Consider the following 12,299-nt stretch of genomic DNA (forward strand, 5'->3'; position numbering starts at 1 on the left):
CAAAAAGCTTGAGGTAGGAGAAGTGGTAGTTTTGTTTTCTCACAGGCTAGTTTTAGACTGTACTCCCATCCTCTCTCCTCTTCCCTTTCCCTGTTTCCTCCCCACTTTTCTTGTTTTTCTCTTCCCTTTTCTTTCTCCTTCCTCAGAACCAAGCAATGCACAGAGGAGTGTGTATATATGTGGTTGGGGGAAAGGTAAGGCTGGGGAGAGTGTGGTCAGATTTGTCAGTAGCTATGATGAGAAACAGTTTCAGTTCCTTTTATGTTCCATGTCTTGATCTCATGATCTGGGTTTACCCATGTAACTTGAGAAACATTTCTCTTCTGTTATACAAATTCGGCCTTTAGGCCCCCTCTGATGCTCTCTGCTTGACATGGGCCCTTAAGCTGAGTAGCTTCTGCCCATTTCTATGGAAATTCTATTCAACAAACATTTATTAAGTAGTTGTGTGCCATAAATGTTTATTGAAATCAATTGAATTGCAGGGTGCTGTAATCAGATGAAAATGGCATGATCTCTGCCCTCAGGGAACTTATGTTCAGCTGTATGCAGGAAAACAGAAATCAAGGAAGTCATAGGGCCCACATTCTAACTTCCCATTCCCTGCTGAGAATAGGTGGATGGGGAAGTGCCTGAGTCCTTCAGGGACTGTACTTGGTAAACATCTGCTGTGGACACATCCGTATTTTATTTGGCCTCCTTCTCTTCTCAGCTTTAGCCACATCCCACCTTCTACTTGGTCTGCCAAACCAGAGGCCTGAGTGGAAGGGGCCAGTGGGTAGACTAGAATATGTTGGGAAAGCTGAAGCGGCAAAGAGGATGGAAAGAAGGAAGCAAGCAAGCACATTTATTAAGTGCCTACTCTGTGCCAGGTACTTCACAAACATGATCTCATTTGGTCCTTACGACAACCCTGAGAGGTAGGTGCTATTATTATCATCATTTCACAGATGAGGAAACTGAGGCAGACAGGTTAAGTGACTTGCCCAGGATCACCCAGCTAGGAAGTGTCTGAGGCTGGATTTGAACTCAGGTCTTCCTTATTCTAGGCCCTGTGCTCTATCCACTGCACCACCTCACTGGTCTGGCTCTCTTTGAAATATCTGCTGGGATTGTTGATGCCCTACCATCAGGTGCCTGTGATCATAGAATATGATATACCTTGTCTTCTTCATGGAAGGTAATGCAGGAAGCCCAGTTTGTGCCTCGAATGTAGGCAGTGGCCATCTTTAGAATATCCAATTTAAAGGGTTGCTCTAGAAAAATGATGTAGTTTTCAGTAACTCCAAAACTATGATAGTAACTTGGGCTGAGAAGAGAGCGGGATGGGATGGAGCAGATGACTTCCAGGTGTTTTAAGTTGTTTTTCTTCTTTTTTTTCTCTAAAGAAAAATTCCCAAAATGTCAGTCCACATTCATAGCACACTACATAATTAGAACACACACATAGAGTCGCATGGGGTGTTAGTCTCCCACTGTCTCCATCATAAAGGAAATTAGGCTACAAGTAGAACCATAGAATTTCAGTGTGCTCTGGAAGAAGTCCCTTCCCCCTATGACAGCAAGTTCTTTCCTTTGTAAAGTGAGGGTGTTAAATTACAAATTGCTGAGGTCCCTTCCCGGTCTAGAGCCCATGATTCTAAGTGTGTTCAGTATTTTTTCAGCTTTAGTCGGGTAAGATCACAATTCATCCCATTCCCAGGGAGGACCAGGAGACATCCCTGCAAGGAAGCCTCAGACTTGGCACAGAAAATGCCTGTGCCTGTCAATGAGATTAGCAGATGTGTGCAAGGGGCCTGACAGAAGAGGGGTGAGAGGGTCGTTATTAAGATGGTTTCTGTGGTGAGGCCATGAAGGAGCTTCTGAGTTTCCTTATGCACTCTCAGGGAGCAGTGCTACCATATAACCAGGAGTCAGGTTTCAAGCAGTGGCTAAGGCATGTTTAATCATACCCAGGCATAAGTGAAGAGTAGGGGTGGGATTGGGGACAATTTAGTGAAAGAAGATTTTTCTTCCTTTAGCACCCAGATGTTGGTTCCAGAACTGTCCTTGCTATCATGATCCTGTCATAGGATCATAAGATTCAGAGCTGGAGAGAACCTTAGAGACCACCTAATTGAGGATAATAAGACCTGATATGTCAGAGAATCTCAGAATCAGAAGGTTAAAGGGGACCTCTGAGGTCACTAGGTCCAAACCAAAATGAGGGAAAGAGCTCCCTATTATTAGAGGAGGAAAATGACAAAACAAAAAAAAAATGACTGAGTGTTACATGCCAATAAAATCCTCAGAAAAGAATCCTAGAGCAGATTTTTCACTCCTGATCATTGATGATGAAAAAGAAGATGCTCATCAGGAATCCATACCTGGTATTGTGGGAGGTATTTTAAATACCAAATATTTAGTTTTTCCCTTGTCAACTATGGATGTGCCCATGTTGAGGACATTCCCTTGGGCATCATAGTGAGGATGAGAAGTTGCCACATTTATGGCTGCATAATTACGGTAATCAACCTGCAAAATACCACATAACATAACGAAACAACATAATGAATATTCATATACAACCTGGGTCAAATGACTTCCTGGGGAATACAAATAAACTCGTGTAGCAAAACCCTGATAAATCAGAAGAGACTTGGAAATGGGCATTAGTCCTGCTGCCCATCATGAGTTTTATAAAGGGTGAAAGTACTGAGAAACAGGTCACTTCCTGTTATCTGACTATTCTCGATGATCTGACTCAATCAAAAAAAGAGGCAGGCACCTCACTGGTCTCAGCAACTGCCTGGGGATCTGAGGACTATTGTGTTAATCCTGACTCAGCTGGACTTTGTGATTCTGGTTAATTCCTGCCAATTGAGTTTCCTGGAGGCATAAATCTTCAGGTTTTTCTTATAGGCTGACAGAGAAGGGAATAAAGTTGTAAAGACTTGTAGATATATGTTCAGTAAAATTGTTGAATCAGAAACACTGATGCTTCCCCACAGGAAGGCCCTGGATTGATGACCATGAGGCAGAAGAGATTGAACTAGACTGTCTCAACTCCCTGCCAATTATAATAGTTGCTTACCAAGGCCACAAGACCCTCCCAAAGGGAAGACCCCTCTCTAAATTAGGATCAAGGACTTAGAGTTGAAAAAGAACCTTAAAGTCCATCTAGTCTAGGCCCCTTATTTTACTGATGGGAAAACAGGCTTAAAGAGATTAAGTAACTTGTTCCATAGTCTAGAAATTGCCAGAAAATGTGACATTTTTAGATTTGAACCCAGGTCTTCCTGACTGCAAGTCTACAGAAGGGGAACATAGCATTACAACCGTAAAAACCACTCCCGTTAGAGAACTTTCCAGGTGCATTGTAGAAGCATCATAACTTGGAGCTAGTCCTGGAGAAAATGATGAAGCATTTATCTATGGGTCAGAGAAACTGTGTGACTGCGTTATACTGGCTAGAAAGTTAGTTTGGCTTCCCTACCACACCCGTGCTCATTATTCAGATTCATAGACTTTCAGAGCTGGAAGAGATCTTGGAGATCATCTTGTTCAGCTTCCTCTTTTGATAAAGGAGGAACTGATGTTCAAAGAGAACAGTGATTTGACCAAGGTCCTTGGGAGTTAGTGGCAGATCCAGAATTCAATCTCAGGTCTCCTGTAGCCCATTCCAACAGACTAGAACAATGCTTTCAGGCCATATGCATCTGGAGACCAGGCTGCAGGGCCATGGAGTCACATCTCTATACTCTAAAGTTATGGTCAATCTCTTCAGGCCCAAGGAAGCTCAATCAATGAATTCTTATTGAGTGAGGGCTAGGACAGCAAAGACAAGCATTGCTGCTGATTTGAAATTCACAGCTACCTTCTCCAGGGTCTCCAAAGTTTCTGGATTGATTTTCCTAATGTAATTTGTCTCTGTAGTAGCATAGAAGTCCTCCCCACATTTCATGATGTTGATTAGGCAGTTATCAGTGAAGTCCGGAATAGTGTGGGACAAGTAGGAAAAAGCTCTGGGGAGAGAAAGAAGAAATAATTTCATTCCACAGACTTGCTCTGCTTTAACCATTTAGCACAGAGAAGAGATTTTAGAGTCTACTGTAATTGTTGTGCTCAGGAAGAATAGTCTCCTGGGAGTCCCTAGCTAGCAGTCTAGTCTGATGGGTGGGTGCTAGAAAGCATAGTGCCTCTCACAAAGCTGAGACAAGCTAAAGAGGTATCAAGGAGCACAAGGTACTAAGAAATCACAGAATTCCACTCTCCACTGCTTGTAGAAAGACAGTATGGCATAGTGGAAAGTGTACAGGATTTAGAACCAGAGATTTAGAGCTGGAAGGAACTTTAGCAGCCTTCTAGTCTCATGCTCATCATTTTACAGGTCATGAAGCTGTGGTGTGGAGAGTGGAAATGATTTGGCCAAGATCACATAGTAGCAAAAGGTTGGCAGGATTTAACTCATGCCTTTTGGCTCTAAATCCAGGGCTCTTTTCACTTATAGTATTAGAGGAATTGGATTTGAATCCTAGATCTGGAAGGGGACACCCTTATCCTTCTTGAGCTTTAGTTTCCTCCTCTGCAAAATGAGGGGGTTGAACTAGATGAGTTCTAAGGTCTCTTACTCTGTGACATGAGAACAATGAGTACTATGTGTGTTTCAGCTGTTAATCCTTCTGCTGGTAGAGATTATGACAGAAGAAGTCACCTAACCATGAGAGGTAGTTAGGTATATTTGAAAGAACAAAGACTCTAAAATCAGAGGACTTGGTTTTAAATGATGTCATTGTCACTTATTACTTGTTTGACTTTGGGCATCTCTTCACCTCTGGGCTGGGTTGTACTAGGTTAGCCAAATGTTGCTTCCACATCTAGATCTATGATCCAGTGTCTTTTGATTCAATCCAAAAAAACATTCATTAAGCACTTACAATGTCAAAAATTGTGTTAGACACAAACAAGAACAGCAACAAAGAAAAATCCCCAACGCTAACCTGGTCCTCAAGGAGCTTATATTCTACTGGGGGGTAGAAAGAGAGCAGGAGAGGATACAACATATACATAAGCAAGTAAATACAAAGTAAATTTATGAGAGAAAGGATGCTAATTACGTTAGATCAGGAAATATTTTTGGTAAGAGGTGACCTTCTTTGAAGGAAACTAGGGGTTCCATAAAATGAAGGTAAGTAAGAAATGCAGGCATGGGGCATTTGCGCATGTAAAGGGATGGTGGTAGGAAATGAAACAGCTTGATGGCCATTGACTAGAATGAAGAGGGCATGTAGGGTGATATTAAACAGGACTGGAAAGTTGGTGGGATCCATATTGTGGAGGGCTCTAAATTGCAGTTTGAGCAGTTTGTTTATCCTCAAGATACTAAATACATAGTCACTGGACATTGCTGAGTAAGGGATTGACATAGTCAGATCTTTGTTTTTTAGGAATATAAATGTGGTGTCTGTGTAGACTAAATTAGAGATTGCTATTATTTAGTCATTTCAGTCATGTCCAATTCTTTGTGACCCCATTTGGGATTTTCTTGGCAAAGATACTGAAATGGTTTGCCATTTCCTTCTTCAGCTCATTTTACAGATGAGGAAATTGAGGCAAACAGGGTTAAGTGACTTGCCCAGGATCCCACAGCTAGTAAGGGTCTAAGGCCAGATTTGAACTCAGGAAAATAAATCTTCCTAACTCCAGGTCCAGCAATCTTTCCACTGTGCCACCTAGCTACCCCTAAATTAAAATAGTAAAAACTAACAGGAGAGAGAAGAATTGGGGATTTATTGCAATAGTCCAGGTGCAAAGTGATGACAGCCTACATTAGGGGTGTAAATGGGGAGAAAAGGAGATACTGTGGAAGAAGAATCAACAACAGCTAGCATTTATATAGCACTTTAAGGTTTGCAAAGCACTTCACAAATATTATCTCATTGTATCCTCACAACAATCCTGCAAGGTAGGTGCTATTATTATCTCTATTTTACAGATTCTTCATCTGAATTGCTCCAACTGAAGCAGATAGAGGTTAAATTACTTGCCCAAGGTCACACAGATAGTAAAGAATGTAAGTCAGGATTTGAACTCAGGTTTTTCTTACTCCAAGTGCAGCACTCTATCCATTGTACCACCTACTGCCTCCCAATGTGTGGCAACTGACTGGAGGTGGGGAGTGAAATAGTCAAGGATGACTCCAAGGTTTTGAAGCTGAATGATTGGAAGGATGATGGTGCCATTAATAGAAATAAGGAGAGCTGGAGTAGGGATGAACTGCAGGGAAAATATAAAATGTTCTATTTTGGACATATTGAGTTTGAGATGACTATGGGATATGAAGATAGAGATAAATAACTGTCAGCTGGTAATGTGAGACTGGACTTCAGGAAAGAGATGAGGGCTCGATATATAGGATTAGGAATCATCTCCACAGAGATGATAACCCAGATTAGTTCACCAAAGGAGATAGTACAGAGATTAAAGAGAAGAGAGTTGGGTGATGCCCACACAGTGGAAGGGAGGAAGAGAAGGATCTAGCCAAGATAACTGAGGAGGAACAGGAAGTCACATAGAAGAACCCAAAAAAGAGAAAAATTATAGAGAAGCCCACAGAGGGAAGTGTCCAGGAGGAGTGATCAATAGGATCAAAGGCTACAGAGAGGTCAAGTATAATAAGAAGAGAGTAAAACAACTGTATTTAGAGATTGTTGGTAATCTTGGAGAGAGCAGTTTCAATTGAATGATGGGGTAGAAAGCTAGGTTATAAGAGACTAAGAAGTAATATGTGAGTAAATGGAGGCAATGAATACAGACTACACTTTCTGGTAGTTTGGGGGTGAAAGAGAGATATAGATTCATAGAGTTCAGAAATATCCTTTGTTCCACTCCCTTCATTTTACACATGAGGAAACTAAGGCCTGATGAAAGAGTATTGACTTGCACATGGTTACCCATATAAGAAGTAACCTGGAAACTGAATGTGGATCCTCTGACTCCAAATAAAGTAATCTTTCCATGCTACTCATATTATAGTTGAAGAATTAGAAGTGACTTGTAAATAGTCATACTGATAATAAAGAGCAGAGCTGGGATAGCAGATGGTTACAACATCTACAAAGATGATAGTTTAAAAGAGAATGACAAGTCCAAATGATGGATTTTTTTTTAAGGATGGAAGACATCTGAGTGTGTTTATAGGCAAATCAAGGTAGTCCATGGGGAGGAGAGATGGAGGACAAGAGAGAGGGAATGATTAAGACTCCTGGAGGAGACTGATAGGAGTTAAGAGTAAAAGAGTGGTTAGTCTTGGCAAGAAGAAAGGCCACCTATTCATCAGAGAGAGGAGGAAGGGAGAGAATAGGGGACGATGAAGAAAGATTTTGAAATGTGAAGTAGGAGAGAAGAGGGAACTCCTTGTAGATGAATTCTCTTTTCTCTGCCTCTGCACTTAGGTTGTCCTATGCAATAGTCCTAGTGTTATTTAGTTATGCTCTATATTTGAGAGGCATGTGATGAGAAGTCTGGAAAAGATGTTGTAACCATCTCCCTCTCGGCAGAGCTGTACCAACTGTTGCTATCCCAGTTCTGCTCTTTATTATCAGTATTATTATTTACAAGTCACTTCTAATTCTTCATCTATAATATGAGTAGCATGGAAAGATTACCTTATTTGGAGTCAGAGGATCCACATTCAGTTTCCAGGTTACTTCCTATATGGGTAACCATGTGCAAGTCAGTACCCTTTCATCAGGCCTTAGTTTCCTCATGTGTAAAATGAAGGGAGTGGAACAAAGGATATTTCTGAACTCTATGAATCTATGCTCCCTGGCTGCTCAAGTTTCCTTCACTGATGAATATAATTGAGACATCTATCATATTAACCTCAACTTAAATGTTTGTGGAATTGAATTGACTATTTGCCAGTAGCCCTATTGGCAATCCCTAGTTTGATAGATAAGAATTTATCCCATACCTAAGGGACCCTGGGGCTGCAAATCTACAACGCTCATGTGGTAGTGTGGCTTTAACAGATGATGCAGACAGAGGAAGGACAGAAGAGTTACAAAGCAAGCTAGGAAAGAATAAGCAGAGGAGCGAAAAAGCGTGGTTTTAACAGTGAGAGCTTCTGCAGGTAGATCCCAATTTAAAAGAGGTAGTTACTTGGAAAATATATTTTTGCAGGGATCTGGATAAGCCATAGTTCCAAACTCTGACACCACAATCCTGTTGGCTTCAATATTGGAATTGTAGGTGTCACTTCGGAGGTATTTACTTCGGTAATGAACTTCACCTGGAACAGAAGCAACAGAATCTTCTCAGACCCAGACTGTTTTCAGTGCTTCAATATTTGTTTTAGTTATTTCCTTTCCTTCATGCCTTAGCCCAGTGTACCAAGAAATGTTCATCTTTGTGTCCTCAGAGCCTAGAATAATAATAATAGCTAACATTTATGTGGCGCCTACTGTATGTCAGGCACTAGGCTAAGTGCTTCGAAAATATTATCTCATTTGATCCTTACAACAACCTTGGGGGTTAGGTGCTATTGTTATCCCCATTTTACAGATGAGGAGACTGAGGTGGATAGAGGTTAAATGACTCACCCAAGGTCACAAAAATAGTAAGTGCCTGAGGCCAGATTTGAAAACATGTCTTCCAAACTCTAGGCCTGGCTCTTTATCCACTGTGCCAACCCAGCTACCTCTAAGAAAGGTTCTTTGCATGTAATAGGCATAAAAATAAATGTTGAATTGGACTAAATTCAATGCTATTCTTACAGTTTTATATCCAACTAGTCCCCTCCACACACTGCATGCTCCAGTCAAACTGGTCTATTCTTTCCTTGTCCCCGGAACACATCTCCTGCCTGTGCTCCCAGGCAGCTTCTTAAGCCTGGAATTCCCTCCCCAACTTGTCAAATTCTTACCAGCCCAACTCAAATGCCTGTACCTCCTGCATAAAGTCTTCTCTGATTGTCTCAGCTGTAATAGACCTAGGTGAGAATCTCCCTTATTGTTTGAAAGATGGGATCCCCATAGAGTGTAAGATAATTAAGGAAGATCAGATCAATCAAGGCCAATAGCTGCCAGCTCCTTCCTTGTGGTTGGTTCTTGGACATTTCCAGTGAAAGAGGGGTCTATGCTGTGCAGTCTCTGACCCAGACCCAGACTCAGCTTCAAATCCATTACCAGTCCCCATCCTAGCCCTGACCCTGGCTTCTCCTTCATCCCCAGCCCTAGGCCTTAGCCTAACCTCAGACCCCAAGGATATTTTTTTTCACTCTAGGAGAATAAAAATCAGATCTTTTGGGAAAGGTTCAATGAAAATACTATTGTAAAACAATTTTGGTGTATTTTTCCTAACTCCTTTTAGGGAAAAATAACTGTACTAAAACTAGGTTTAACAACAGGTTAGAATCTGACCAGCTTGGTGATATTTTAATTTAGAAACTGTTTGCTTCTTATTGATTATTGCATTAAGGTTTATTTTGCAGTTGATTTGATATTGGTATTGATATTGATATTCCTAAGTAAGACTCATTTATTCAACAAGCATTTACTAGGTGCCTACAATGTGTTAGGCACCGTACTAGGCATAGGAGATAGTCTCTTTGCTCAAGGAACTTATAGTCTATAGTGGGGTTGAGGTGGACGGAGGCCAATAAGAACACAGAGAAATAAAAACAAAATATTTCATGTACTGGACCTGTGATTTCATTGGTATGGGAACTCCCAGGAAGCAAACTCCTGCAAATGCAGATTAGTATATACCCTTCAACATATAGTAGCAGAGTTGCATGGGGTACCAAGAGGTTACCGTGACTTGCACAGGATCATATAGCCAGCATGTGTTAAATGCCAAATTTGAATTCAGGTTTTTCTAACTTGATTCAAGAGGCAGCTCTCTAAACACAAGCTGTTTTATCTCTTAATACAAGCGTATATACAGTACACGCAAAGTAGTTTCAGAGAGATGGACATTAGCAACTGGGGGGTCAGGATAGGATTGTACTTGAATTTAGCCTTGAAGGAATGATTGCTAATGTTTTGATTCGTGTAACCAGGGGTTTGCTGGTAAATTTTTAACAACAGGCTCTCGGGAAAAAATGGGCACAGAATACACTAAAGTTCAATTTGTATTATTAGTGTTTTCACCATCACTTTCTGAAGTCGAGACAATTAACAAAACAACAAATGAAGCCCTGACTTGTAGCATTTGCTGATTTTTCAGGTGGAAATGCTTACACTGAAAATTTGACAATCAGCTCTCCAGAACCAGTAAGAGCTGTCCCCAGCACACCCCTGTGTATAACCCTAAGTAAAACCCTTTAGATCTGGGTTGCACCTTCTCAGTGCTTTATTTTGGCTTCTGTCCAATTCAATTTAGCAAACATTTCTTGCACTTACAAAGTACAGAAACATATGCTGGGGCTCTTAGCAAGAGCTACAAGTACAAATAAAGCCAGATTTATGCCCTCAGGGAGCTCACTCCTGAAACACGCTCCCTCGTCATCTCTTACTTTCACAATCTTTTAAGTTTCAATCTGTTGCCACCTCCTCCTGTGTAAATTTCCTTGATTCTGTCATCCAGAAGTTCTCTACTACCTCAGATTTTCCTGGAACATTTTGTCAATGTCTCTCCTTTTCTCTGTCACTACCTAGCTTGGATTATGCTTCTCAGAATACCTGCTGTATCTCACTAGCAGAATGAACTCTTGGGGGGAGGGTATAACATGGCAGGGGATTGTGATGTTATCTTTGTGTCCTTGGTGCCAAACATAAGTCTTTTCACATAAAAGCTTTTAATAAATGTTTGTTCAATTGAACTGAAGATAGGGATATAAATAGTTAAGACTAGGATAGAGCTCTCTGTTTACTATTACACATTTCACTAGGTCACTGTGAACTGCCACTCCTTCTGTAGTTTCTGTAGCTCCACCTGAAATCTCTCCTCTTCCAGGAAGTTCTTCCAGTCATATATAAAATGGATGATAATGTTTGCCAATCCACTCTGACCACAAAATTCCTTTGGCACCTTCTCCTATCCCACAAATGCATGGATTTGCATCTGATATGAATAAATAAATGTATTTATGCTTTTGTATATCAGCTGTTTGGTTGCTAAAAGGGGAAGAAAATGAACTGATGTATAAAGAAAAAGGATTAAGTCAACATGTGAAAGATATAAAGTACTACCCCTTTTGTATGTGAATTGTCTGGTTGCAGAAAGGGACAGAAAAAGAATTTTTGTACATGGAAAAATGGCTAAAATCTATGTTTGAAGAAATAGCTTTTCTGCTAAAATGTGAGTACAGACACAGGAGGACTGGACTGAGACCTGAAGAGGACTTATGTGAGAACAGAGAAATGACCTGGCCTGTGGGGTATGGTGGTCCCTCAGCTCATTTGTGTGTAATATTTTTAGAGCTTGAGAGGTTAAAATTCACAAAGCACTAAATCAAATAGCTGTTTTGAGATGATGGCATGACTTGGTTTTATAACTGATGGAAAATTGGATTTTGTGAGTTTTACATCATAATAGAAATGAATACCTGAGAACCAAGAATTTCTGATTTGAGACATTAAGAGTAGTGAAGAACCAAGCTGAAAAAGCTGGGTGAGAGGAATAGCCCAGGGTTCTTAAACTGGGGTTATGAGTCTGTAAGGGGTCTGTGTATAGATTCTGGGGCATCTGTGAACTTAGATGGGAAAAATATATGTATATCCTTGTTTCAATGTAATTGGTTTTCTTTGTAATCTTGTATATTTTATTTTATGCATTTAAAAACATTATTCTGAAAAGAGGTCCATGGTCACCACACTGCCAAGGGGTTCATGAGACAAAGAAGGTTGTAGCAAAAATACCCATCTGATAGTATGGCTATAGCTGCTACACTGGTAGTTGCTAACTGACTAGAAAAAAGGGCTGAAGTTCATTGGATGAGAGCTGAATTTCCACTAATGACCTTTATTTCCCAGGTACACTGTCTGAATTCCACTTCCTCGTCACCTGAGAATGGTACTCCACTCCTAGAGCTACCCTGGTGTTGATAGGCCAGCTTTGGCCTTATGTTCTTTGGTTTCAACACTTCACTAGCACTTCCCAGACATCTCTAGCCATGCTGCTTTGCTTAGCTATTTACCTTTTCCCCTTTATGTGTTGTCTTCCCTCATCAGAATGTAAACTCTTTGAGAGCAGGGACTGTCTTACTTCTATTTGTGTCCTGAGCACTTAGCACAGTGCCTGGCTCTTAATAACTTTATCTATCTATCTATCTATCTATCTATCTATCTATCTATCTATCTATCTATCTATCTATC

General features: G+C 40.7%; 1 protein-coding gene across 5 annotated transcripts in view; it reads right to left on the reverse strand.

Annotated features, from left to right (window-relative positions):
* Positions 1-12,299, reverse strand: part of BCO1 (beta-carotene oxygenase 1) — a 48,054-nt gene that overhangs the window by 25,510 nt on the left and 10,245 nt on the right. For 4 of the 5 annotated variants that reach the window (XR_003568135.1, XR_003568136.1, XM_027850584.1 and 1 more), the window contains exons 3-6: positions 8,143-8,272; positions 3,857-4,004; positions 2,367-2,514; positions 1,162-1,382 (exon numbers count right to left, since the gene is read on the reverse strand). Coding sequence is in view for 3 of the 5 variants with exons in the window: in XM_027850584.1 (XP_027706385.1) it covers positions 1,162-1,382; positions 2,367-2,514; positions 3,857-4,004; positions 8,143-8,272 (647 nt within the window). In the remaining 2 variants the exon portion in view is untranslated. The remainder of the gene's footprint in view (positions 1-1,161; positions 1,383-2,366; positions 2,515-3,856; positions 4,005-8,142; positions 8,273-12,299) is intronic. The other variant, XM_027850585.1, reaches the window with a different exon arrangement.

The sequence above is a fragment of the Vombatus ursinus genome, unplaced genomic scaffold, assembly GCF_900497805.2.
Source record: "Vombatus ursinus unplaced genomic scaffold, bare-nosed wombat genome assembly UNPS02009062.1, whole genome shotgun sequence".
Lineage (NCBI taxonomy): Eukaryota > Metazoa > Chordata > Mammalia > Diprotodontia > Vombatidae > Vombatus > Vombatus ursinus.